The sequence below is a fragment of the Mesoplodon densirostris genome, chromosome 19 (assembly GCF_025265405.1).
Source record: "Mesoplodon densirostris isolate mMesDen1 chromosome 19, mMesDen1 primary haplotype, whole genome shotgun sequence".
In the NCBI taxonomy this organism is placed as follows: domain Eukaryota; kingdom Metazoa; phylum Chordata; class Mammalia; order Artiodactyla; family Ziphiidae; genus Mesoplodon; species Mesoplodon densirostris.
Genome location: NC_082679.1, coordinates 6,426,537 through 6,454,251, shown reverse-complemented (window position 1 = coordinate 6,454,251; position 27,715 = coordinate 6,426,537). Strand labels below are relative to the sequence as shown.

Sequence of the window (27,715 nt, the reverse complement as noted above, 5' to 3'; positions counted from 1 at the left end):
CAAACATCCCATCCCCCATACAATTCAACAAAACTCCCATATCCTTTAGATGCCAAGAAGGAGCACTTGCTATGTGCGAGGCAGTATTTGAAACCCCTCACGGGTAAGTGACTTAATTGTCTCTCACAGTCAGCCTCTAGGTAGGTGTGAGTACCATTTCTGCTTTACAAGTGAGGAAACGGAAGCACAGAAAGGTTAAGCAACTTGCCTGAGCTCACACAGCGAACAAAAGTCTTCAACAATTCCCCAGAAAATACCTGGGTAACTCAGTAGTAATACCCTCCACTCCACTGCACCCAAATACCCCAGCACAAAGACATCTGTCCCAAATTCACCATGCACGTGCCCCTCCAGTGCCTGAAATTTATCCCAGGCTATGCCAGTAACACAACAAGGAGTAACATCTATTGAACCATTGCTGAATGCCAGATGGTGTTCCAAGCACTTTACATTTATTTATCCACTCAGTCCTTACAACACCCCTGGGAGGGGTTGACTGTTATCACTCGCGTTTTATAGATGAGGAAACTGAGGCACCGAGAAATAACTTGCTCAAGTTCACACCACCAGAAAAATGTCAAAGCCAAGATTTTAATTCCCCGCAGGCAACCCATATACCCCAATAATATCCAAACAGTCCCGGACCATTGAAGCACCCCCTCTGTCCCTCCCTCTCAAGTCTCCCCATCCTGGGCATATGCCTCTCTCCTTCCCACGAATGTCTCACACAAATCCCAGCTCTGGGTGGTGTCTCTCTCATCCAGTACATTCTTCTTGAGCTGCCTAGTGGCCCTCTTGTCCTCACAGCTTCCTGCAACTCTGTACTCCTCCTCCCCCACTCCTGTGTATGCCCCCACCTCGCTCTGCACCCCGATCCCCCCTCCTCCAAATCATCTGAAAGCTCCGCAGGACCCTAACCCACCCTCCACCAGCCCTCACTTCCGCAAGCCCTCACACACCCCACATCCTCTTTCCCAAAGTGTCTTCCATTGATTTCTGTGACCTCCTCACCCCTCTCAGGCCACCTCTCCCCCTCCTTTGCCCTCCTCCCTCCCACATCCTCTCGAGCCTCTGTAGAGAACCTCCACTGTGTCCCCTACAGCATCCTAGGTTTCCTTCATACTCCCCAGCTCCCCGCTTCCATTCTCATCCGTGGAAGCCTCCTCCTACTTTTGCAGCCTCAATTCACTTCATCACACACCCTTCCTTCCGCCCCCTTTTACTTGCAGCTGCATTTCATTTACATTCCCTGCATCCTCTGTCTGTGCTCTCCTTAAACTCCTAAATCCCCACCCCCCAATTCTCTTCACATTCCCTGCATTCCCTCCTTACCCCATTTCTCCGCACACTCCACACCCGCTCTATGCTCTGGTGTTCCCCATTTCCCCCCACTTCAGTGTCCCCCCCCCCGTTCCATTCTCATCCTGTCGCCCTCCTACCCAGACCCTCTAACCCCACCCCTGCCCTAGTGTTCGCCACCCACGCAGCACCCCATTCATGCTCCGTACTGCCGACTACCTGCCCTGCAGGAGCGCGCACAATGCTCTCCCCCAAGCCATCCCTCGGCGACCCTGAGCGGCCTCCGGAGCTCAGCGGCCAGCTCTTGTTCACCAGATCCCACACACACAGACTGCAGCAGCATCGACTCCCTCCACCCCCACCCTGAAGGTCCCTCTCACACACCCAGCATCCCACAGCCCAGAGCCTGCTGCTGTACATAGCGCCCCCCTCTGGTACTCAGCCCCTCCCCGCGTACCCATCTCCGCCGGCCTCTCCAGGGCCTGCACACAGGCCCCCACGCGGGGAAGCCAGCCCCCTCCCATGCTGAGAAGCGGCACACACAGGCAGATGCAGCTCCCGGGGCAGAAGCTCAGCCGTGTCTCAGCACACGTGCCCCACACAGGCATAGACCCCCAGGGGGCAGGGAGAGGGGCGCATGGGGATGGAGACACACGGAGTCACTGGTGAAGGGGGGAGCTGTCGGGGAGAGGACAGCCCTGGCAAAGGAGGGTGGGTGTTGGGAAACGTAGCCGCAGTCCCTGGGACAGACCCCCCCCCCAAACACACACAAACGCACACGAGTCCCTAGACAGCCTTGCTGTCGCTCCAAGTCACACACAGAGACAGACGCCGTCAAACAGGGACACCCAGATGGACACAGTTGGGGAGTGGGCTGGAAGCCCACCATCTCTCCATCCCTCTCTCTCTCTCTCTCTCTCTCACACACACACACACACAGGGCTGCAGGCAGGCACACACGCACGCACACCAACACAGGGACACACACAGTCTCACAGTGACACGCAGCGGAAAAAGAGGAGGGGAGGGGAGGGGAGGCCGGGGGCGGGATGCGTGTGTGATGGGGGGGGGGAGTGACTGTGAATGGGAGAGAGGGGTATGAATGGGGGGACTTGCCAACTCCTTGAAGGGGTGTGGGGATACAGGAATCAGAGAAACGCGGGCCTGGGGTGTAGGTGCCTGAGCGGAGGGCTCCAGAATGGGGGCGCTAAGGGGGCAGAAAGGACAAGTGGGGCCCGAAACCCGGAGTGGCGTCCGTTTGGAGGGCCTCCCTTGGAGGGAGGTCTTGGAGGAAGAGCTGAAGGGGGCCTGGAAGGGCCTGCGAGGGGCCTGGAGAGTGTGTGTGTGTGTGCGTGTGTGTGTGTTTGTGTTGCGGGGTGCTCGGGAAGAGAGGCCCAGGGAGGGGGATGAGAAAAAGAAGGGTAGAGACGAGGGGTCCGGAAAGGCTTTAGTGCTGAGAGGAGGTTAGGGGAGAAGGGCGGAGGGGGTGGCTTGGGGGCGGGGGAGGAGTCCCAGGGATGGGGGATTAGCAGCTGGGGGAGGGTCGTCACAGCGGGCCGGGGCCTCCTGGTCGGGCCGCGGAGAAAAGGGGCGGCGCGCTCCGTTACCTGTAGATATACCAGACGCTGCGCCGCCGGGGCCCCAGGGCCGGCCAGCTGGAGGAGAGCGCGGGGGGCGGCTGCGGCAGGGAGCCCCCACCGGGGCGGCCCCCGAGACCCCCGGCGCCGCCGCCCGCAGACAAAGCCATCGCCGCCGCGGCCCCGGCCCCGGCCCCGGTCCCGGTGCCGGCCGCCCCCGCCGCCGCCGCCGCCGCCGCGTCCCCGTCCCCGCTCGGCCGAACCCCCGTGTCCGGGCCCCCAGGCCCCGCCTCATGCTGACCCGCGCCGAGAGGGGGGAGGGGGAGGGGGCGCGCACCCTCCCTCGGGAGGGAGGGCAGGGCCGGGGGCTCACATGCCGGGGGGCGCGGGGGCGCGGGGCGCGGGGTCGGGCCGCGGCGGGAGCGAGAGGACCGCGGACGGCGCCGGCTTCAGCACCGCGGACAGCTCCGGAGGCGGGCGGCGGGCGCGAGGCTTAACCCCTTGCCGTCCTGCGCCGGGCGGTGGAGGGGGCCGGGCAGGGGGGAGGGGAACGTGGGGGCCCCCTTGGCGGGAGAAGGGGGAGGGGCGAGGCGCGGGGGGGAGGAGAAGGGGAGGCACTTCCGGTCTGGCCCTCCCCCTTAACCCTCCCCCCTCCAGAGCCCTCCCGCGCAGGTGCAGAGCGAGGGAGAGGGGGGAGAGGGACGCACAACATCACACAAGATGCCTCGCAACCGCGTGCAGGGACGCGCGGACCAAGCCCCACTTCCCAAGCAGGGACAACACGGTGAGAGAGACACCAGGAGGGGACACACAGCCCCCCCCACCGCAAACAGACACACAGTGCACCCCAACACAGTCTGCAAGGGCCCGAAAGGGAAGGCCAGGACGTTCAGACTGGGCGCCAGAGCAGTGAGAGACACCCCTCCCCCCAAAGAAGTCCAGGCGGAGGGACATTCACACTCCACGGCTCACACGAGAGCCGCAGACCCCCAGGGAGAGGAGAGAGGGCAGCACAGGCTAGGAGGACTGTACAGCTCCAGCTGGGATGCGGGGTCACAACACAGGCCAGGGCACCCCAGGAAGGGGGGCGGAGAGCAGGGCGGGAGGCAGGAGAAGGAGAAGCTCAGACACGCCGCAAACCCAGCAGCACATGCCAGCGGGCACAAGGCATGGAGCAGAGGGAAGAAAATGCACTGGACGAGACAGAGCTAGACAGAGGAGAAGGAAGTAGCTGAGGGCAAGAGGGACCACCCCATCCAGCTGTAGAGCAAGCGACCCCCAAAGCCAAGAGGAGACCCAGAGAGACACTGACAGAGACGAGAAGCAGAGGCTGATGGGGAGACTCCGGGTGGGGTGGGGACCTCGATACTCACCCAGTGCCCAGAGCCGGAGACGTGCCAGGCGAACACGCACAATGGTCAAGCGCCTCGGACACTTGGGGCGCAGGGTGGGACCCCAGTCCCGCCCCCTCTTCTCATATTGTCATTTCTCCCCCCGCCCCCACATCCATCCCCACTGGCCAGAACACAGACACATAGATTTGCACACATTTAATGGAAGGGTGCTATGAACAAGGAGACCCTTCCCTGGATTGGGGGGGGCGGTGGGGGAGGGGAGGCTTCACCTTTCAGACGCCCAGTTACGACCATCCCTCCCCCACAGCCTTGCCCTTCTGGAAGCTCAAGCCCTGGAGTCCTCCCCTCTTCTGCCCTCCCCTCCCCCAACACCCCAGGTCCTGAATTCCAGATCAGACAGGTGCAAATGCATGCACACAACTTTATCTGTTAACGCGCACACACAGTGACATGCATCAAGAGGGACAGGCATGTGCAGAGAGCCACCTGCCACATGTGGTAAGCAGGACATCGCCGGAAACACTGGCCCTCATTCTCAGACACACAGATTCAGGGAAATGTGCAGAGTCAGCTGCACGATTAGCCACAATCGTGCCCCCATAAATGACAGCCACAAATGCACCCATCTATACAGAGCAGGACAGACCCTCTCGCTGTCACGGGCATATGTGCAAGGATAGACATCTAGGGGCCTCCAGCCACACATGCACACAGACACGTGTCATGCACACCTACAGAGACACACGGGCAAGAACACACTTGGGGAATCCGTACAAGGATGCTCGCCTGTGTAAGACGTTCACGCACAGGGAAACTTCAGCTCTGGTGGTGCACACACACGCCCATACAACCCCCAGGCACCCCTTCCGTCCCATTCCTAACCCCATCCCCTCCCTTCCCCTCCCCTCTCACCTCCCTGGGCCAATCCCATCCATCAAGCTTCAGAAGCAAGTCAGCCAGCAGCCAGGGAGGGGAAAGGTGTCAGTGTGCCTTGTCCCCGCCCCCACCCCGCCTGGCCCAGCTCTGCCCGCCCCTCTCCCTACGCCAGCACAGGATGCATACACTTCTGCTGCACAGGACTGCACAGAGATATGGCACATAAAGGAGGCCGGAGCCTCCAGCCAGCCATACACATGAGCTCCCTAGCCCCCCAGGCATCCCCACCTCGCCCCAATCCATTTCATTGGTCTCTGGCTACCCCAGAGCTGGGCAGTCTCAGTGGCTGCCAAGGACGCTTTGGGATTGGGCTATGTAGTCTGAAGCTAACTCTGCCTTCCCCCACCCCTGGATCAAACTTGAGAGGGAGCAGATTAGAAAGGGGGCTTAGAGGCGGTGGAAGTATTTAAAAGGCGGCGTGTAAGGGAGTTGGGGTGGGGGGGCGCCCGAGGGTGTAAGGACATTTACCTTGGGGCATCAAAGCTGTCGTAGGAGCCCACGGTATAATGCCGGAATAGTCTCTTTGCCTTGTCACTTCGGCTTTCTGCAGGGGGACAAAGGATGACCTTGGACCTTCACTCTGGAAACCATGGGCCCACCCCCTGGGGTCCTGACCCAAGCCTTCCCATCTACCTCCCAGCACCCCACCCCCATCAGGAGGAGGAAGGGAAGGGACATGAGAACCTAGAGTAAATCGGGGACAATTGGGGGTTCCTCGTTACCTTGCTTTGCCTCCTGGGAGCGGTTGGCCACCTCTTCCAGGCAGTCAGAGGGGAACCAGCCAACGCGACCTTTGACCTGGCCTTCCCAGAAGCCTCCTTCCCCAATGCTAAGCACTAGATGGGGAGCAGGGACATAGAAACATTTCTACATTTCTGTGCTGCCCACACCCCCACCCGCTCCCAACACTCGATGCACAGGCTTTCCAGAATTCTCAGCACCTAGCACAGAACCTGGCCCAAGGGCATCCTTAATAAATGTCCAAGAAAGGGGCAAGGGGGAAGGAGGAGGTACAAGTCATGTCGCTTCTGCATACTAGCTTCCTGGACCCAGTGGGGACATCAAAATGGCACTGGGGCAAAGGGCTGTGTCCCACGACGTGGTCCTTGGAGGTTAGGGACGCGTCCACCACTGCTTCTCATCTCCCCTGGTAGCCAGGCACAACTCAGTTATGCCCAAATTTCCCTAAACCCTCCTAGGCTCCTAGGTCAAGTTCTACACCCCCATCACTGCCCCTGCCACCTCCTGCAGTCTCCTTGCCACTTAATCTTTTGTCAGATGTTCCCAGACCCCTCCATTTCTCTTTGCTTCCGCTGGCTCTAGAAGGGACACTAGAACCACCTCTTTCCTTCTCTCCACCGCTCGTTACTGGAGGCCACTTCCTGCCACCCTCACCCCCTAACCATCAAGCACACACTGACCGACAGCAAAGAGGGGCAGCAGGGGAAGCTAATGTTTATCCAGCTCTCGCTCGGGGCCAGGACCCTAAGTGGGGAGGGGACACTTTCATTCACCCCATCTTACTGGTGGAGAAACTGAGGCTCAGAGAGCCGAGGTCAACTGCTCAAGGTTTTGCAGCTTGCAGTCGACAGAGCCTGGATTTGAACACGGTGCTGTTTCCAGAGCTGATATTTTTAGTCATTCATGTTTTGCTACCTCTCTGTTCCAGCACTTTGCGGCTGCTGTTTCTGATGATGATGAGGGCAGTGGTAACAAGCCCAAAGTCATGCATCTCTCCAGCATCTTTCACAGCTCTGTTCCCACTCGGCCCTTCACATCCTTTGCTCACTTCATCCTTACACCTACCTGGTAGGTAACAACTGATTTCCCATTTCAAAGATGAAGTTGAAGCTAGAGCAGAACAATCTCTTGCCCAGGGATGGCTCAAGCCACGCTAGGATTGGGGTTGGGGCCATCTGACGCTTTTCCCTGCACAAAACACCTCCTCTGAGAGGGTCTGGGGAAACCAAATGGAGGAGATGTTCAAAGTCATGGAAGAGACCAGGAGATGTGTGTCAAGGCGTCTGGGTTCTTGGCTAGCTCTGCCATGCCTGGCTGGGTGGTCTTGGAATCAATCATTTGTTCACTGAACAAATATGTATTTAGTGCCAGTCATGAGTCAGACCTCAGGCTAGGAACTGGGTAGAGCTGTTGGACACACTAAATGTGGTTCCTGCCCTCACAGAGCTTCCAGACTGGCAGCCATTAGAGGTATAACTCTCCAAGTGACCCCATGATTGGAAATTGACGTCAACGCTTGAGGGACAAAGGAAGGGGTATTTGGAGAAAGGCCAGATGGGAGTATATAAATCCGCTGGCAAAGGGGGACCACGAAGGTGTCTCAGAGGATGTGACATATAGGCTGAGACCTGAAGGATGCTAGGAGTACAGGAGGCAAAGAGAGGAAGGAAAGGTTTTCCAGGCAGAAGTAACAGCATGTGCAAAGGGTTCATTGTGGAAAAGGACTTGGAGGACTTCCCTGGTGGCGCAGTGGTTAAGAATCCGCCTGCCAATGCAGGGGACACAGTTTCGAGCCCTGGTACGGGAAGATCCCACATGCCTCGGAGCAGCTAAGCCCGTGCACCACAACAACCGAGCCTGCGCTCCAGAGCCCGGGAGCCACAACTATTGAGCCTGCATGCCACAACTACTGAAGCCCGCGCACCTAGAGCTCGTGCTCCGCAACAAGAGAGGCCACCGCAGTGAGAAGCCCGCGCACCTCAGCGAAGAGTGTCCCCCGCTCGCCGCAACTAGAGAAAGCCTGTGTGCAGCAACAAAGACCCAACACAGCCAAAAATAAATAATAAATAAACTAAAACAAAAAACAAAAAGAAAAAACGGACTTGGGGCATCTGAGGAATGGAGAGGAGGATGAGGTCCCTGGAACCCTGTGGGTGAAAGAAAGAGTAGCAAGAGGTGAGGGTGGTGGGCGGGCAGAGGAGGGCCTCGCAGGCCAGGCTCAGGCCCTAGGCTTTGGTTCTGAGAGCAGAGGGAACCTGCTACCTTTGCTGTGGCAAAGGTCAGTGACGTTGTGGATGTTGGCTGTGCTTTGAGGCAATTAAGCATCTTTTAATGAAAGGAAAGGATATGAAAACAGGGCAATGCATAGAATTGCTGGGCTTGACATTCAAAAAGACACATGGAAGATACAGCCCATGGCCCTCTGCCTGTGAGAAGGTCCCTCACACTTGGCCTCAGCTTCCCTTTCTTCTTTTGCATCCTTCAAAGCACAGACCTGACCCCCCCCCAGACCCCCCCCACACAAACATACACCCCCATACACTTGCTCCCCAGGCACGGTGCCTCCAGAGGCACTGCCCCTGCCTCCCACAGTTAACTCGGGCATTTGATCATTCATCCATTCATCCCTTCACTCAGCAGGTGTGCACTGAGGCTTCCTGTGTGCTGGGACACTAAACTGGGCCCTGGTGACCCAGCCCCTGGTGACATGTGACCTTGTCTTCAGGAACTCAGGCGATAGGGAGACAGACTACAAAAGAGATGCAATTACACAGCCTGCCTGATACTCTGATCCCTGCACATGCTTCGAGGCCCACTTAAAACTCTGTCTCCTTTGGGAGGACACCCCCCTCCCCCAGCTTCCTCGGTGCCCAGGGTCTCTCTCTTCTAAGTGCCCGTAGTGGGGGTCGCTTATGGTAGTGACAGCTGGCACTTATTATGTGAGAATCACTGTTCTAAGGGCTTTACAAGAACTGACTCTAATCCTCGCAAGGGTCCCATTGTACAGACAAGGAAACTGAGGCCCAGAGAAGTCACTCACCTGAGGTCGCCCCGCTAAGAAGTGGTGGAGCTGGGATTTGAACCCGATCAGCCTGGCTCTCAACCACTACGCTACTTGGCTCCTCTGCAAGCCTAGAGTCGGGCAAAGAATTGCTCCCCCATCTCGAATTAACTACTGCAGGGCACTTCCTGTCTCCAAAGCACCATCCTCTCCAAGAACACGCATCCACGGCCCTGCGAGGGGCGAAGTCTGCACGTGGGGGATACTGGCATGGTTTTACAGATGAAGACAGGAAAACCGAAGAGAGGCAAAGCCCCATGACAGCAGCCTCTATTTAGGGAGCCCTCAGCACGGACCGGGCTTCGCACACTGGCCGTCTCATCAGAGCCCAGGGAAGTAGGCACCACCCCGTGTCTCAGATGAGAAGTCCTGGCAGAGGCAGGAGGTAAACTCAAGGCGGCGTGGCCTCACTCTCCAAACACGGTAGCGGGAAAGACCCTGGGCTCAGCTTGGGGACCTCAGGCAAGTCATTTCACCCATGTGAGCCCCTGCTCCTTCAACTGTACGATGGGCTCCTGACAGCTGCCTGGAAGGGCGGTCGGGAGCGAGATGGGACCTCGCAGGGGAAGTGCTCCGGCCGTGCCCGCTGGCGTCAGCTTCCCACAAATGCTCATCGCCCCTCTCTTGCCCGGACACCACCGCCTGATGGCCTCATCCCAGCTACGCTCTATGCTCCTCCGAGGCGGAAGGGGCATCTAGGTCTCTCTGAGGTCGCCGGCGTTCACTGGACATTCTAGGTGCTGGAGAACTGTTTGTCACTGACCCTTCCTGAAGGGTTAGTTCACCTGCCTGACCCTTGTCCACAGCCCAGCCGGGCCCTGCCCCTTTACCTTTGATCTTCTCGCCCTTGCTCAGGGAGATCTCCCCCTCGGCTTGGGCCTGGTAGGACTTCACAGCCATGAAGGAACGTCCGGGGACCGCTGAGTAGAGCTTCCGGCGTCTCCCGCGGCTGCCCAGGGAGCCCCCGGGGCCCCCGGAGCCCCCTGTGCCCCCAGCTGGCCCTTCCCGGGGTGTCCCGCTGGAGCTGCATACACAGAGGGTGTGAGAGGCAGGGGAGAGTGGAGGGAGGGGGCACCTCTGGGAGAACAGGGGTCCTTGGGTCGGGGGGAGATGGAGCATCCGAGTGGGAGGGGGTCTGAGTGCCTTTTCCGGCTCTGGCGTCCTCAGGGAAAGAGGGCACCTGGGGGGTCCCCCTGCCGGGCTGCCGTTGCCCCTGGCTCCAGCCCTCTTTCCTGCCTCCTGGCTTCCAGCTCTGTCCCCTCCCACGGTCCTGCATGCCCTGCCTGATGCAGCTTCCTGAAGCTGAGCTCTGACTGTGTCGTCCCTGGCTCTCAAGCCTTCAGCGACTCCCAGCTTCCTCCTGGGTTGAGCCCAACTCCTCTGCCTGCCATCCCCAACCCGCCATGATCTTCCTCCCGCCCACGTCCTCAGGACAGGCTGGCCAGCCTCAGCACCCCCTTCCCGTCCTCCTCTAGCCAGCCTGGCCTCTTTACCCCAGCATGCCCCCTGCCCATCCTCCCCACCTCTGGTCTCATCTCCAAGCTTGGAAACTCCTCCCCGACTCCCTCGCCCACCCCCTCTCTGTTTGGCTTCCCCTCACCTTGCCCAGTCTTTCTGTCTGTCCAACATTTCTTTGGGGCACCTCCCGCCCAGGCCCATGGAGCAGGTGCTCAGCTAAACGTTGGTGCACTTGGACATGGGTGCAAGACTGTGGCTCACGATGCCCTCACCTCCTCAAGGGTGAGGAGAGGGATCTGGTAGTCTGAGGTTGGGACCAGTGAGGTGGATGGATGGGGGACCAGCCATATGTGGGACAGGAGGAAGGCAGCTGGGCTGGCCCGGGGTGGGGCAAGGAGCTGTGGCTCTGAGGAAGGGATCTGGCTGGGGTGGGGTCTGTGGCATCAGGGCTGAGCCCTCCCCTACCTGGGCCGTCCACGGGGCTGCCTCTTGGCCTCCTCGGGGTGCCTCCCTCGGGATGGGGAGCGGGCCCGGGCGCCCCGGGGGCTGCTGGCACTTCGGAGGGTCCCACTGCTGAGCTTGGTGCTGGGGGCCGAGGGCTGCGACTGGCCCTGGGGCCCTGAGGTAGGGCCGGGGGCCCCAGCAGACGAGGTCCCCGGGGCGGCGAACACCATCCAGTCAGGCAGGGCCATGCTGGTATCACTGTTGGCCCGCAGCAGCGCGGGGGGCACCGTCAGCCCCACGCCGGGGGTTCCCCGTCGCCGGGCTGCGTACTTGGGGGACTCCTGGAAGGGCACTGAGGGGGCATGGTGGCAGGAGGGCAGAGGGAGGCAGAGGCAGGTGGGGAGGGCATACGGGCGAGAGATGGTGGGGGGAGCGTGAGGGGAGAAAGACAGAGATAAGAAAGAGTGGGGTGCCTGGAACCCCACCCCTGCCGCCGCTCAGGTGTATTGGATCCCATCCTGGCCCCCAAATCAGGTTCGCTGACTCCCCAATCCCACCACGCACCCCCCAGGCCCCCAGCTTCTCCCCTTAGCTCACTCACCCACGTCCTGTTCTCGATGGTTTCGGATCAGCTCCCCAAGTTCAAAATTCCCAGCAATCACTGCCACCTGGCGGGGGGGGTGGGTACAGGGAGCCCAAGGAGGAGAGAGAAAGAGACAGAGAGAGAGGGAAGAAGCAGGAAACACTGTGAGGTCTCTGGCCGCTGTCCCCCCACACCTTCACCCCGTAACTTCGTCCTTCCTCCTCTCCCAGACCAAGGGCCTCCCTCCCAGTACCCCAAAGTCTCCCACCTCCCTTACCCCCTCTGTGTTCTTCATGCCCCCTCCCAACCAGCCCCGACAGCCCCAGACCTGGAAGGGGGTCTGGCCGCTGTTATTCTTCACATCCTTGTCAGCTCCTCGATAGAGGAGGATCCTAGCACAGGTCTCCTGATGGTCAGTGGCACAGGGTGAAAGGAAAAAAAAAAAAAAAAACAGTTAAGGTAACCATGAGTGGACACAGACACTGTGCTAAGAACTTCCAGAACCATCTGATGGAAACCCGTCCTGCCCCGGACAGCAGCCACTTGCCCTTTAAATGTGGCCGGTCCAAACTGAGAGGTGCTGTGCTTACAAAATACACACCGGATTTCAAGGACTTGGCATGAAAAACGTAATTTAAACATCTCTAATATTTTTTTTTCATTTTTTAAAAAGTCCTTATTGAATTTGTTAAAATATTGCTTCTGATTTATGTTTTGGTTCCTCGGCCACAAGGCATGTGGGATCTTAGCTCCCAGACCAGGGATCGAACCCACACCCCCTGCATTAGAAGGAGAAGTCTCAACCACTGGATCACCAGGGAAGTCCCTCTAATAATTTTTATACTGATTACACATTGAAAGGATATTTTGGATACACTGGGTTAAGTAAAATATGCTACTAAAATTAATGTCACCTGTTTGTTTTTTCCTTTTTTTAAAAGTGGCTCCTGAGACATTTAAAATTACACGTGACTTAGATTTTAGCCTATCGGACAGCACTAACCTAAACCAGGGGTTTTCTTTATTATTATTATTATTTTATTGAAGTATAGTTGATTTACTATGTTGTGTTAATTACTGCTGTACAGCAAAGTGATTCAGTTCAGTTACACATACACACATATCCTTTTGTAAAATTATATTCTTTTCCATTATAGTTTATCATAGGAGACTGACTATAGTTCTCTGTGCTATACAGTAAGACCTTGTTGTTTATCCATTTTATATATAGCAGTTTGCATCTGCTAACCCCAACCTCCCAATCAGGGGTTTTCATCTTCAGCACTACTGGCATTTAGGGCCCAGACAAGTTTTTGTAGCGGGGGTGGAGGTGGTGGTGTGTGTCATCCTGCGCATTGTAGGGCTTTGAGCAGCATCCCTGGGCTCTACCACTAGATGCCAGTAGCACTCCCCTCCCCAGTCATGACAACCAAGAATGTCTGCAGACATTGCCAAATGTCCCCTCGGAGGCAGAAGCCCAGTTTGAGAGCCACTAATTCAAACCTCTTGGAGGGCTTACTATGTTGCATGTCTGGTGCTCAGCACTTTTGAGGAGGTAGCCACCGAAGGGCCCAACAATTCCAAGAGATGGAAATTATTGTCCCCATTTTACAGATGAGGAAACTAAGGCTTCAAAAGTAGCTCAAGGTCGTGTGGCTGGTGATGATCAGCACTTGGATTTGAACCCAGCTTTTTCTGACTCCCAAAGCCTTTGCTCTAATCACACACTCTGCTAGACCCAGAAGGAAGGGGGCAGTGGGGCCAGGGTCGGGCAGTGGGGGAAGGGATGTCATCCACATCCAGATCAATTCCTTACCAATGTCAATCACAACATGTCACTCTCTCTCACGCTTTGGGTCAGACCCAATGTCTTTGCCCTGGCCTAGGAGGTCCCTGCTGATCTGCCTGCCCTGCCCCCCCACCCCCCAGCCTCACCAACTTCATCTTCTACCACTTTTCCTTGCTCCCCATGCTCCAGCCACACTGGCCTCCTTACTCTGACAAGCACGCTCCTGCCCCAGGGCCTTTGCACCTGCTGCTTCCTCTGCTTGGAATTCTCTGCCCCTAGATCTCTGTACAGCTCACTTTCTCACTTTCCCACTTGATTCATGTTTTTGCTCAGATGCCACTTCTTCAGAAAAGGTCCCTCTGACTACCCTGTGGAAAATAACCCCTTGTCCTGTTCCCTGCTTTATTTTAATTTACATGATACCTGCTATGTGCCGGGCATTCTTCTAAGCCAGAATTAACTCATTTTCTTCATAACACTGCCTCTCTGAAATTATATTTCTATTTTATTCGTCTCTAGCATCTCTCCCCCACCACATTGTCCGTTTCAGAGAGGCATGGTTTTGTCTGTGGCACCCACCACCTGGCATAGTGCTTGGCCCCTAAGAGCTGTTCGATAAACACTTGCTGGATGAGGGAACGTCCTCTCCCTTCATCTTGGCCTGGCCAAACGCAACCTGGCCCCCAGCTCAGCTCCACTCCAGATCCCCAAGATGCTAATTTAACCAGAATTCACAAAACACCTGCTTGGTCTCACCCTCTTCACGTGACAAGCCCATCAAGGATGCTTGTACGGGTCCATCCTACAGGACAGGCTCAGAGAGGGCAAATCCATGGCCAAGGTCACACAGCCAGTCAGTGGGGCAGCTAGGACTCAAACCAAGCCTTCTAATCTTAGTGCTCATCTATCTCCTGTGAAAGCACAACTCCGATTGCCCAAGTCCAGTGGTCCTCCGACTGGACAACAAAGTTAGCCTGGTTCGTTTTCTGGATGTGTTTGTGAGTGCGAGTGTGTGTGTCCATGTGTGCACGTGCCGTCTCCCCAGCTAGACTGTAAATTAGTGCCATGTGTGTTTTTGCATATCTGCCAGCCCCCACTGCCGCCTTGCCTAGCACAGGCCCAGAGCATCTCTTTCAGCTTAACCAGCAATTCACTACTCTCCTAGAGAACCTCATATTTACTGGTGGGCTCGCACTTATCTCACTGTATTGCAATTATTTGTTTACACATCTGCCTCTTCACCAGACTGTGAACTCCCCCCACCCTCCCGAGGACAGGCGCCGTGCGGTGTCTGATTCATCTCACAATCGGGCACACAGTAGGTGCTCAAGAAATGTGCACGGAAAGGATGAGGATGGGGGATGTGGCGCTGAGTCATTCAAAATTCAATTCGTTCGTCATTCATTCATTCATGGAGTCATTCAATCTATCTCAAAGCAAATACCTGTTGAATGTTCTGAGCTGGGTGCTGTGCGTGGTCTTGGGGGAAATTCAAGGCATCTGATCCATCATTCATTCAATCATTCATTCAACAAAGATACATCTAAGCCTACTATATTCTGGGGCCTTGGGACAGAGCGATTGATCAGACTTAGGCCCTACCCCTGAGGAGCTCACAGCCCGGACAGGGGCCTGATCTTCACCACCAGAGGCTAGATGGGCATGCCAGGAGGCCAGAGGGGCAGAGAGGGAGGAAATCTTTCAGACCCAGCTCTGGGCCTTGGGAAGCTTAAAGTCTGGGAGGGAAGACAAGGGGAGAGAAAGTCGGAAAAGAACTTGCATTTGTCAAGCATCTATTTGCTAAGCACCATGCCGAGAGCAAGCAAAACATTCACACCCTTGATCCTTTGCAACGTAGGTGTTACTGACCCATTTCACAGATGAGAAAGGAGAAGCACAAGGTGGGGAAGTGGCTGGCTCACCTGACCCGCTTAGAGTAATTGTTCCCTCTGTATAACTATATACATGCTACATTTTCCCTATTCAGATTACTGAATTACTGATTCCCTATTCAGAGGTAATGGTTTCTGTCTCCTGACCTCATCCTGATTGATAATGGAAATGATAATGATAATAATAATACTTATTTTTATAGCTGCCTTCTGGGGATGAGCACTTAATACACAGGATCTTTCATCCCCTTCCATCAGCTGACGTTATTCTCATTTCGGAGAGCGGGATGGAACCTCAGAGAGGGGACGGGACTTGTTTGGGGCATCCTGGCCTGTGCACAGGCTACTGAGTCAGAAAATCCGGACACGAGGCCCGTGTCAGGGAGTAGGAAAGACAGATGCACTGGCGGTGGGTGGGGGCGGGGAAGTGACGGCAATCTGACAAACTCTGAGTTCTCCCTCTGCGGGCGCAGAGCAGACTGCTTGCTGCCACAAGGCAGCACGTGGCTACCTGCCGCATCCTGGCACTGCAAGTTCTGATGAGGCAGAAGGGACTGGGGCTGTTCTGGAAGACTTCCTGGAGGAGGGGGAAGAGGCTGATGGATCAGCCACAGCATGCCAGGCCCTGGCCTCCGAAGTCCTTGCAGCAACCGTCTAAGGGCAGGGAGCCTTGGGAAGCAGGTGGGGAGACTGAAGCACCGGAGGCAGGGGCTGACCTGCCCAGGATCGCCTGGTGCACAGGTGGCAAAGTGGCCGGGGTCAGCAGGCTAAGAGCCTCGGCTCTGGCCAACCCAACTGGCCATTACATCACAGCTGGAGTGGGTACGTGAGACGCCCCCCCGCCCCCGCCAGCCAGTTCTTTACTGCTCACCTCCACTCACAACTCCTGAACTGCGGACTGTCCACCCAGCCCTGAATTGCTACAACTTGCGACACACTCTTGTCCCCTTCAGGGGTTGTGGTTCGGCCTCTCCCCTGTCCCCTGCAGTGGGTGGTGCTCCACTGGCAGCTGAATGGAGACCCATTAGAAATAGGACCCTCAGGGATTAACACATACACGCTACTATATGTAAAATAGGTCATCAACAGGGACCTACTGTATAGCACAGGAACTCTACTCAGTATTCTGTAATAACCTATATGGGAGAAGAATTTGAAAAAGAAGGGATGCATGTCTACGGATAACTGACTCGCTTTGCTGTACACCTGAAACGAACACAACATTGAACGTCTGCTCTACTCAGATATAAAATAGAAATTAAAAATAAAAGAAATAGGACCCTTGGAGTTTCTTGCATTTCCAGGAGCAATCCCGACTCTCTCCCCTCTGGTTTTCTGGCACAGGCTATGCCCTCTGCCTGGACACCCTTTCTGCCCTCTTCTACTTGGCCAACTCCTCATCTTAGCACTGATGGCACATCTTCCAGTGACCCACCCTCACCCCAGCCCCAAGGCCAAGCCCAGATGTGGGCTCCCACAGGGACCTGGATTCCCGGTGACCGCCCTCTGAACACTCGGGATCATAACGGCAGGGTGTGTCCCTTGATGGAGGGGCTGCCTGTCTTAATCACTACTGTGTCCTCAGCACCCAGGTCTGAGCCTGACACAGGGAAGGTGTTCAGGAAATATCTGCTGAATGAATGAATGAAATAGTGAAAGAACAGAGGGCACAGGGAGGCTGGGAGGCTGAAGTCAGGAGGAGGGCCCGGGGCGGGTGCTGCAGGGCAGACCTTATTGTAGAGGGCGCAGATGTGCAGGGCCGTGTTCCCCGAGGCGTTCTGGGCTCCAGGCTCAGCCCCATAGAAGAGCAGGTGTTCCAGGTGCTGAGAATGGCCCCTCTGGCAGGCCTGGAGAGGATTGGGAGCGGAGGAGGCTGGAACAGACCCACCTGGCCATGGCATCTGTCTGTCTCCTTCACCTCGAGGTCAGGAAGCTGTGCATCCACCTCCCCCTCTCCTTTCAACCCCCATTCCTGCTTAGGAACTCGCGCTGCCAGCTTCACAAGTCATTCCAAGGCCCAGGGCTCTGGGCTGGCTCCTCGGGAGGGTCGGGAGGGTCGAGAAGCCATCCCCACTCATCTCAGGGATCGAGGTTTCCAGGTCCCAAGCCATCCCCTTTAGGGTCCCGGTGTTGACACCCTCATCTTTTCCTCTTTGGGGACCATGCTACTCCCACCCCTCCCCTCTGTGAGGACCCCAGCATCTGGAGCCCTCTAGCTGCTTGGACTGGGGTCCCTGATCCCTGGCGCCCTCAGGGTCCAGCAACCACCCATGCAGCCCCCAGCCCCTCCTGGCCAAGTCAGGAGCACCTGGTGGATCTCCTGCCAGCCGTTCTCATCAGCTATGCCCAGCTGGGCCCTGTTGTACAGGAGTAGCTCACAGCAGCGGGGGTCGCCCCCCACCATAGCCGTATGGAACAGAGGCGTCAGCCCCCGGCGGTCCTTGTAGTTGGGGGAACCCCCAAGATCCAGGAGCGCCTAGGAAGGGAGAAAAGAAGACAGTCAGACAAGCACTGGCTCATGCTGAAGGGCCAGTGGGGAGGGGAGTCCTGGGTAACCCACACTGGCCAATGCCAGAGCTGGTTCTGCCATGATGCCCTTGAGCGACCTTGATACTGGTCCTTCCCCTCAGAGCCTCTCATCCCTGTGAACCATGAAGGGATGGGGAAGATGCCTCCAGAGAACCCTCCCACTCTGAAATCCTGCCCAACCTTCCCCCATGGGTGACGACGTTCCGTAAGCCATTGAAGGAGCCTAATGCCTCAGTGCCCACCTACTCTCAAACCAGCAGGCTGGTTTGGGGGCAAATGAGAGAACGGAGTCTGGATGCAGGATGGTCCCTGGCTGGGTGGGAGGTGTTATTAGGACCAGGATCCCGAGGATGAGGCACAGAAGGAAGTCTGGGAGGGGGCAAGCTTGGGTTAAAGCCACTTGGGCCAGCCTCACAGGGGCTGGGGGCTCGGGGGCAGGGAGTGGTCCCACTCAAGTAACAGCTCTGGGCCTGGAAGGCGTGTTTGCTGGCGGCAGCCCTGCGTGAGGAAAGTCTGCAGTGGCACTGTCCAACAGAACATCCGCAACATTTGTGGTGATGGAAATAGTCTACAACCGTACGATCCAGTATGGCAGCCGCGTGTGGGCTACTGAGTGCTTGAATGTGGCTAGTAAGCCTGAGAAACGGAAGTTTTCATTTTACAGCATTTGAATCCATTGACATCTACACAGCCCCATGTGGTTGGTGGCTGCTGGATTGGACAGCGCAGGCCTGGGGGGTAGGGGTGGGGTGCGAGCAGGTGCGGGGTCTGGGGGAGGGGCGTACATAAAGAGGGTCTGTCGATTCCAGGGCTGTAAGGCAGACCTTTGTGGCCGGTGTTTAGGGATCTTCAAGAAAGGGTTGGAGAAAGCAAAAGAGGCTCCGTTAAGCTGGAGAATCTATGAATCCTGGTGGTTATCAAGAACTTTGGGGGCGGTCTAGCCTGACCTGTGTATGAAGATAGATCAAGTGCCCTTGGGTGGGGGGAAAAGAAGACCGTTTTAAAATTAGACCGGGCGAGCTGACTTCGTGTATGTATTTTGAGGGTCTACGAGGCTCGTCAATTTGGGAAGGCACATTCTCGACGCTGCACTGGAGGAGGGGGTTGTGAGAGAAGGGGGTGTGTTTGGGGGATGAGCTGCTAGGTTGGAAAGGGTAGATGGAGGGGCTGAGGGCCAGTGCCTGGAGGAGGCAGATGAAGGAGCTGTGTCTGCAGGGTGTGTGTGGGGGAGGGTCTGTATCTGGGGGCACAGCAGGGAGCTCACTGCATTTTAAAGGTCACCAGGAGAGTCTACACTCAGGGAGACAGAGGTAGGTGTTGGTGTAGAGCTGGGTCAGAGGGAATGGAGAAGTTCTGGGTGTCAGGAAATTAACATGACCGACCTGCGTGTAGGGCAAGGGTCCACGTGACCATCAACTACAGCTGATCATGAGCCCTGAGCTGGGGCGGGTGGGCGCTCCTGGAGGTCCCAGGAGGGTATCAGATTCAGTCAGAGGAGTAGCAATGGCGGAGAGGTGGAGGAAGGGTCTGGGTCAATTGGCCCAATGCAGTCTGGGCGAGAAACGTGGTAGTTTGGGGGTGCCTCTGAGCTCTGGGGAGGGTCCCGGGAGGATCTGGCACCTCACCGTGAGAGCGAGGCAGTGACGGGCACACGCGGCCTTGTGTAGCGCTGTCATGCCATCCCGGGCCCGGAAGTCGATGTGGGCCCCGCCCAGGCACAGGGTTCGAATCACCTCTACAGAGCCTTCTGTCTGGGCAGCCAGCGTCAGGGGGGTCTCTGGTGGTGGTGGGGGGGCACGGGAAAGGCCAGTCACATGCAGCCCCTAGGCCTTGTTCTTGACTCTTCAGCCCTCCCAAAGCGCCCGGCCCCCACCCTACCTCCTGAATCCGAGTCATGATAATTGGGGTCCAGCCCCTTGTCCAGCAGCCGTGCCACCTTATCGGATGTCCCGAGCTGCACGTACTCCAGGAACTTCTTCAACCCCGTCTGAGGCATAGACAAGAGAGAGAAGACAGGCCGGTCAGGGAGGAAGGGAGCAAAGCTGGGTTCTGGAGCAGGGCTGTCCAGTGGAAATACACAGGATGCCACACAGATCATTGAAAAGTCCCTAGTAGCCGCCATTTTTGTTTTTTTAAAAAGGAAGGGGAACTTTCAATTACATTGAAATTCACTTTAATGACCTCTTTTTAATCTACTACATCTACAATGTTACTGGTTCAACAGGTAATCCACATGAAATTTATTAATGAGATATTTTACTTTCGGGGGTACTGAGTCTTCAAATCCCGTGTGTATTTCACACTCACAGCGAGGCTCAGTTCGGACCTGCCACTCCACAGGTACCCGGGGGGGCCGTATGTGTCTGGAAGCACCTGCAGTGGATGGTAGAGGTCTGGACAGATGGAATATTTGGGGGAGGACAGAGACAAATGCATGGTGGGGTGGGGATGGGGATGAGAAGATGCCTGGGTGCTTTCTTCCCAAGTGTCAAGGATCCTTCGCTTCACTTCTGACCAAAGCAGCCCCCTGGCTTCTTCCCAGCTTTTAGGGGACCAGAGGAGATGCAGGGGACATATAGCCTGAGGACTGGAGGGCAAGGAAGCAGGAGGATAAACGTGTCTGGGGAGGAGAGCATCCTTGGATCTGGTAGAGATTTAGGTTCTGGCACTGTGGGAACTGCAGGGTGTCTATGAAACAGCCCCTAGGCAGAGGGATACTAGATGTCAGAGTCACAGGCCAAGGAAGGGGGACCCTGAGTGGATATAGGGGACCTAGGAGATGAGAGGGGAGAATCCAAAGATGAAGAAAGTGGGACCCAGGTGGAAATGGTGTGATCCTGAGCAGAGGCACAAGGGGGAAAGAGAGGAGATAAAAAAGGCTATGATAGGGGCTTCCCTGGTGACGCAGTGGTTGAGAGTCCGCCTGCTGATGAAGGGGACGCGGGTTCGTGCCCCGGTCCAGGAAGATCCCACATGCCGCGGAGCAGCTGGGCCCATGAGCCATGGCTGCTGAGCCTGCGCGTCCGGAGCCTGTGCTCCACAACGGGAGCGGCCACAACAGTGAGAGGCCCGCGTATCGCAAAAAAAAAAAGAAAAAAAAAGGCTATGATAGGGTTAGCAGGGGCATTTGGGGTTGTCCCAAACGTGACACAGCATCCCAAGTTAAGTGGGGGACCCTGGCAGAGGCAGAGAAGGCTTAGAGGGCTGTTGGGAAGAGACAGGAGAGAAAATGGTTGGGCCAGGAGCTCCAGGTGGGAGGGCAAGTGTCAGCAGGGTTCTCTCACCTTCGTGTGCAACTTGGCCAGCTGCTTCTCATCCAGGTTGGTCTGTTTGTAAACTCGGGTCTTGTATCGGAACTGAGGTCAGGGGTGGGGTAAAGGGAGAGACAGAGACTCAAAATCAGGGGTCTGGACCCCCTTCTGAGCCAGGAGTCAACTCTGGGTCAGGGTGGAAACAGCCCCAGAGCCTTGGCTGGGTGGGCAGAGTGGTGCTGGGCCACTAGGGGCATGTGGACTGCAACCCCTAGGGAGTCTGGACCCCATGGGGAATGTTCTAGAAGACCTACTGTAATTGGGCATCCTTTCCCACTTTGATAGAAAACAGGAAGCTTGGGGCTGGAAAATGACTTGCGCAAGGTCACCCCACTGGTCAGAGGCAGAACGCACGGTAATTTGAACTCAGGCCTCTCTGACTCTGATTCTTAGGTGCCCCCCAAAATCCAGAAGAGCCCACTGAGTTTTCCCTTGCCAAGGTCTTGGCTGGGAGCATAAACGGGGAGGGGGCAGATGTGTCTCAGGACACGTTTTCTGTCATCTGTGAAGGGGCCAGGAAGGCGGTGGGCCTCACCTCCAGGTAGGGCACCCCCTTCTCGAAGGACTGGGGGTACTCCCGCAGCAGCCGCTCCTCCTCCAGGAAGTTGGCGTCGCGGCCCGAGGTGGCTGGCTGGAACAGGCCATAGTTGAGGACATCCTGCAGGCTTTCGCTCAGGGCACAGAGCACCTGCTGCTTGGCTGTCCAGATGGTGGCATCTGGGTTGAAGCGCAGGCATTTCTGGTGGGGGAGGCAACAGGAAGGGGCCTGAGGTGGTGTGGGAAGGGGCTGTGGGTGATTCCAGGGACAGAGTGGGTGTTGGGGGCAATACGTGGGGGTCTGGAAATTGGGGGCCATGTGTGAGGACACCCAGCACCAGAGGCCTCCCCGTGCAGGCTCGGGTCCCTCTCCCGCCCCGCCCCTCCTCCGGCCAGCGGGCTCACTGTCTGGTGCAGGTCAGGGATGCCAATCCTAAAGACCATCATGCTGAAGTGGGCGTCGTCTGGGACAGACATGGAGCGGCCCTGGAGGCCTCGAACCGAGGCCAGGCTACCAGGTCCCCCGCTGCCCCGGCCCCGGGTCCCCCGGAGGCCTCTCCCAGGCCCGTCTGGGGAGCTGTCGGACTCCGAGCCCCCCTCGGGACACTCGCTGGCACTGTGGCGCTCCTCGTCCTCGCTTGACGCGGGGCTGTGGGTCATCATGGGGCCACGGGGCGACGGGGGACGGCAGCATCACAGGCGGCTGCGGGGGGCCAAAGGCGGCTGTCAGACTAGGGACCCAGAGCCCCTGGAGGCCACAGGCGCACTCAGTGGACAAATGGCCAAGGGCAGCCGCCCCACCCTGCCCGAGGCAGGCAGGAAGGAGGCTGGACACACCCCCCAGACACTCCACACTCCTACGGCCTCCAAGCTCGTGCGCGTGCTCTCGCTCTCTCTCTCTCTCTCTCTCTCTCTCTCTCTCTCTCTCTCTCTCTCTCTCTCTCTCTCGTGCACACACACACACACACACACACACACACAACCCTGCCATGCTGCCTGCACATCTCCTTCCCTGCCCTTGGCCTTGCTCGCAGCCCCCCACCCCTCCTGCGCCCCACTTTGCCGCTGACCCAGCGTGGTGGTGTCCCAGAAACCGCAGAATCACCGCGGGAGCTACTGGCCCACTTTGCCAGGCCACGGATAAGGCAGCTAAAATTAGCTGAGGACAGACAGGTGGGCGACCCACCGGCATCCTGCCCTCCTGGCCCCAGCCAGGGCCCTCACCTGAGATACTCCCATCTTCCTCCTGGATAACTGGGGTGAGGCTGAGATGTAGTAAGGGGGAGAGGGAGGTGCTTTAAGCCTAGGGTGGAGCTGGTGACTTCGCTGAAGTGTGGCTGACAATCTGTACAGAGGGCTGCTGGGGAACCGGTGTCCCAGGGGGCAGGGGCACTGGGATGGGGGTGTCACGGGGCAGAGTACCATGCAAGGGGTGTGCCAGGGGAACCACAAGAGGTTGCCTATGCAAGTTTCTGGGGGCATCTTAAGAGGGTGTGTGGGGGTGGGGAGGCTGGCCCTGGGAGGGCTGTCCAGGTGATAGCCACCCTGTCAGTGCACGGTGGCTGCAGATGACCTGTGAGTGTGTTTGAGGCCTGGCGCTGCTGGGTGGGTGGATTGGCATTGCCTGGTACTACTGGTGGCCCCACTCTGAGGGAGACTGGGGGGCTGGGAGGGAGGCTAAGAAGGGGGGTGAGACTCCAGGGGACTGGGGTGAGAGATCCTCTCCAGATCCCCACTATTCTTTGCCCCTGAGGGAGTCTTCTAAGGGTGAGTCCCAGATGGGGTCCTTTTCTCTCATTTTCTACCCCCCCTCCCACCCTAGCACCGGAAACCAGAATGTCTGGTCTTGTCCCTCCCCCCCACACCAGGCCCGGCTCCTGCACGTTGCCATGGAGATGGGAAGCAGTGGAGGGTACTGCTGACTTTGGGGGAGTGGGGATGGGCTGGGGGGTTGGGGGAGGGAAGACAAAATGTGTGGCGGGGAGGAGAGTTCCAAGAGCTGTGGGCGAGCCAGCATCTAACCGTGGGCAGGCCAACCCCTCCCCCAAGCGTGGCCACGGCTTCGAAGCCCCCTCCCCCTCTAGGTACCCCGCAGAGCTGCCCCTGCTTTACCCTTGCGGAAACCCCGGCCTCCTCCTACCCTACCCTTCGACTCCACATCCCACCTCCGGACCTGGGGCTGGCAGCCACTCCCCCTCCGCTGACCCTGGCTGGCCCTCAGCCTCAACCGGGCACTAATGGGGTGGCCAGTGGCCTGAAAGCAAAGCTAGCCGGGTCCCCCCGCGCGTGCGGCGGCCCCCGACTCCCCGGCCCCTCCCCCTCAGGCCCAGAGGGAGGGAGCGGGCACACTCCGCCGGGGCGGCATGAATCAAACGCTCCGCGGCTAAGAATAGCTGGCACGCAGCTGGTACTGAGACGGGGCTGAGGAATCGGCGGGGTGGGGGGGGGGAGAAGGGGAGGGGGGTGCCCTGGGAGGCTGCGGGGGGACGGGGGGCGGCTGGCTTGGCCGAGAGCCGGCCCGGGAGAATGAATGGAGGCGGAGAGAGGCGGGGAGAGGCGGGGAGAGGGAGCCGGGGCTGGGGCGGGCCGAGAAGCTGGTGGGGGAGAGCCCCGGTCCGGGGCGAGGGGGCGGGGGCACCCGGGAGCGGGACTCGGGGGCAGGAGCCGAGGGGGCGCGCCGGCCGGTGGAGAAGGAAGTGGGGACAGGGTGGGATCGGGGGGAGCTTGTGAAGGGGTGGGAGGGGACTGGAGGAGCCTGGAAGGCGAAGCAAGAGCTACAGGGGGTCGAAGGGGGCGGAGGAGGCCAAGGCCCAGAGCCCCGCCGGCGGAGATGGGCACCGGGATGACCCGGGGAAGGGGCCTCGAGGGGTGGGGCCGCAGGAGGGGTCGAGGGGCCGAGGTGGGCCGGGATGGGCGAGCCGGGGGAGTGGCCGGGCAGGGCCAAGAGGCTGGTACAGCGACCGAGCTCTTGGCCCAGGAGCGCGGGGAGGTGGGTTCGGGCAGGGGGCTCTGCCGGCGGCGGATGGGGCTGCATCCTCCCACCAAGTCTGCGATCTGGGACGGGGCACGGGGGACCGGGGCGTAACCTAATTTGACGTCGCCCGGGGCCACGCTCCCCTCCTCACACCCCCGCCCCCCCACCGCACACCCGGGCCGGGAGCCCGGCGCTCAGCCAAGGACGTCCGGGGCGCCCCCGCCCCCTCCCGCGGCCCCGGGCCCGCCGTTGCCCCAGACCCCCGGTTTTCGGCCCCCTTACCTGCCTGGCGGGGCTGCTGAGTCCCGGTCGGCGGCGCCCGCGGCCCCTCCCCCCCTCCCCCCACCCCCCACCCCCCCGGAGACGGGGGACCCTCAGGCCATGCCCCACCGCCCCGGAGGGCGAGCGGGCCCGGGGAGGCGGCGGGCGGGGGCCGGGGGGGGCGGGCGGGGGTCCGAGGACCTCACCCCCCCCGCGGGCCGGACCTGGCCATCCGCAGAGCGCCCCCCCTTCCGCCGCGGCCGCCGCGCCCCTCTTAGCTAGCCCGCCCCCGGCTCGGTCCGGCCGGCTCCGGGCGCCGCGTCTCCGCCTGCTCTTCCTCTTCCTCTTCCTCCGGCCGCCGCCGCCGCCGCCGCCGCCGCCGCCAGCTCCGCGCCTCCTCTGCCTCCCTTCTCGCTCTCTCGCTCTCGCTGTCTCTCCCTCACCCTGTCTCTCTCTCTCTCCCTCCCTCTCTCCCTCCTTCCCCTCCCTCCGCCCTCTCCCCTCCCTCCGGGAGCCGGCGGAGGAGACATCGCCCCTCCCCGCGCCCCCAAACCTCGCCCATCCCCCCCGCCACCACCGGCTCCGCCCCCTCCCCCACCGCTCCTCTCAGCCGCCTGGATCCCCGAACCCTGACTCCACCCCTGCTTGCCCCTGTACCCCGACGATGGGGACCCGCCCCCCAGGGTACCTCTCCTCGCGCCCCCAGGACCGCCCCTTCCCAGATCGCCCCACCACCTCTACACACAGTAGGGCGCAGTTAAATATTTGTTGCTAGACTCTACCCCGCCCAAATTGGATGGTGAGAGCTACAGATTCCTGTCCTATCCCCCCAAACACACACACACACACACACACACACACACACACACACACACACACACACACACACACCTTCCTCCGAGGCACAGGTGCAGAGAGTCACTAGCTGGCCCTGCCCCTGCAGACATCTCAACATGTACATTCTCTCCAGGGCATGCAGGGCTGAGTGTACATTACCATGAACACACCCAGCTACATCATGTACATATCACACCCGCGTGCCGGAGCATGCACACGGCAGAGCACACGCATCTACCCACCCCCCACACACGGGCACGCAGCCGGCTGTGCTTGCTCAGAGCTCCAGCTCACACGGAACCCTGAAACAGAGACACAGAACCGGAGGGAGATGTGTGCTTGCATCTCCATCATACGCACCCACCTGGCCCTCCGTCACACAGGTGTGCACACGCGCATGTAGAGGCACGACCCTGCGCCTTCGCTCCCCTTCGTGAGGATTATTGCTGACATTTCCTGAGCACTCCCTGTGGGCCAGGCTCTGTTCTGGATTTACTCTGCAGCTTCTCACACCAGTCCTCTGGGCTGCGGACTTGCGCCATCCCCATTTACCAGAGGGGGAAACCGAGGCCCAGAGACGTTAAGTAACTTGCCCAAGGTCACCCAGTCAGAAAGAGGTGGTGGATCAGAGACAGGTAGCCTGACTCAGAGCCTTCAGACTGCTGTGGTCCAGTACTGGGCACTCCATAGCTGCCTGTCCTTCCTCACACGGATACCCCCAACCATCTCAGCAGCTCAGCTCCTTGGTGCATGGGACACACCCACAGAGACGGGGCAGATCCTGTAGGGCAGCGGTGAGAGCATCGCAGCAGCCCGGGCTCCTACCCTTCTCCCAGCTCCAACGGGGCCAGCCAGAGCACAGGCACCTGCAGAGGGCAGTTCTAAGCAGCCTGTGGGTGCACCTCCAGCTGCAGGCTCGCGGGTACCATGGTATGAGCTGGAGCAGGTGCTGGCCCAGCCCCAGGAGGCCCGGTTCTGGACGCACATCCACCGGCCCAGGTGTGTACCCTTCCACAGCCTACAAGGCCTTTCCGGCCTGTGTATTCTCTCTCAGTGAGGGGTCCCCAGGCCCTTCATGGGCGCCTGAGACAGGCTCAAGCTCTGAGGTGGTGGGCAGCCTGCCCAAGGTCACACTGCCCTCTGCTTTCTTGGAAAATGGAAGGCTGGATGCATTGATTTCCAAGGCCCCTCCTAGGGCTCCCGGCAGCTGAGGGCAGATGCCCTGCTTTTGCTTAGAGCCAGAAGCTTTGGCTAGCTGCCGCCACGCTGGTCACCTCCAGCAGGCTGAGCCGGCCCCTCTCCGAGCCTCGGTTTTCTCCCTTGAAGAGTGGGCCCTGCGATCCTGGCCCGTGAGCTCCATGTTTCCTTGCACAACCAGCCGGGCTGAGGCTGGGAAAGCCCTACATGACTCACGGGTCCGGCATAGAGTGGGCATGGCCTGCCCTCCTGCTTCCTTTGCCTCTGCAGCCTCTCTTCCAGTGCCTTCACCACCTCTACCCTGGCTTCCACCCCTACCCCCAGTGCCACGGGGAACTCGAGTTGCCACCTAAACACAACCATCCAGTGTTCAGTCTTTTGGCTGAGCTGTTACCCCACAGGAAAGACTACTTCCTTCCTCTCTCAAATGATTGAGTACCTACTACGTGCGGAGTTGGCCCCGTTCTACCTCTGGGGATACAGCAATGAACACAGATGCCTGCCTTCGTTGGCGGGAGACAGACACTGAACAAGTAAACAAACAAACAAGGCAAGGCCAGTCTTGATTCAACCAAAAAGATAAAATGAGGTGTTTGAATAAACTAACTTGGGGAAGGCCTCTCTGAGCTGAGACCTCAATGATGAGAAGGAGCTGGGGGAAGAGCCTTCTAGAAGGAGGAAAAGGCTAGCGCAAAAGCTGTGAAGTGGGAAGGAGCTTAATGTTCAGGAAGCAGCGAAGAGGCCAGTGTGGCTGGAGCTTGTGGAGGGTGGGGGCGGGATGGGAGGAGTTAGAGCGTGAGGGGAATGGGGGTGATGAGCTTGCAGAGGTGCAAATGACCCATCCTTCCCAGCCCCCACTGCTGGGCAGGCCAGCCCTGTGCAGAGGACAGGGCTTGGCTTCCCTCCCACATATGATGGGAAGCTGGGGGGAGCA

At 58.7% G+C, this 27,715-nt stretch overlaps 1 protein-coding gene across 4 annotated transcripts in view; it reads right to left on the bottom strand.

Annotated features, from left to right (window-relative positions):
• The window catches only part of SHANK1 (SH3 and multiple ankyrin repeat domains 1), a 46,333-nt gene extending 21,153 nt beyond the window's left edge, over positions 1-25,180 (bottom strand). For 2 of the 4 annotated variants that reach the window (XM_060083360.1, XM_060083361.1), the window contains exons 1-15: positions 24,769-25,180; positions 21,918-22,215; positions 21,511-21,714; positions 20,949-21,020; positions 19,972-20,037; positions 19,543-19,651; positions 19,290-19,441; positions 17,444-17,611; positions 16,866-16,982; positions 11,783-11,860; positions 11,473-11,539; positions 10,893-11,223; positions 9,800-9,993; positions 5,890-6,003; positions 5,636-5,711 (exon numbers count right to left, since the gene is read on the bottom strand). In XM_060083360.1, the coding sequence (XP_059939343.1) occupies positions 5,636-5,711; positions 5,890-6,003; positions 9,800-9,993; positions 10,893-11,223; positions 11,473-11,539; positions 11,783-11,860; positions 16,866-16,982; positions 17,444-17,611; positions 19,290-19,441; positions 19,543-19,651; positions 19,972-20,037; positions 20,949-21,020; positions 21,511-21,714; positions 21,918-22,175 (2,006 nt within the window). In that variant the 5' untranslated portion in view covers positions 22,176-22,215; positions 24,769-25,180. The remainder of the gene's footprint in view (positions 1-5,635; positions 5,712-5,889; positions 6,004-9,799; positions 9,994-10,892; positions 11,224-11,472; positions 11,540-11,782; positions 11,861-16,865; positions 16,983-17,443; positions 17,612-19,289; positions 19,442-19,542; positions 19,652-19,971; positions 20,038-20,948; positions 21,021-21,510; positions 21,715-21,917; positions 22,216-24,768) is intronic. The other 2 variants (XM_060083362.1, XM_060083363.1) reach the window with 1 other exon arrangement.
• Positions 25,181-27,715: the final 2,535 nt, after the last annotated feature.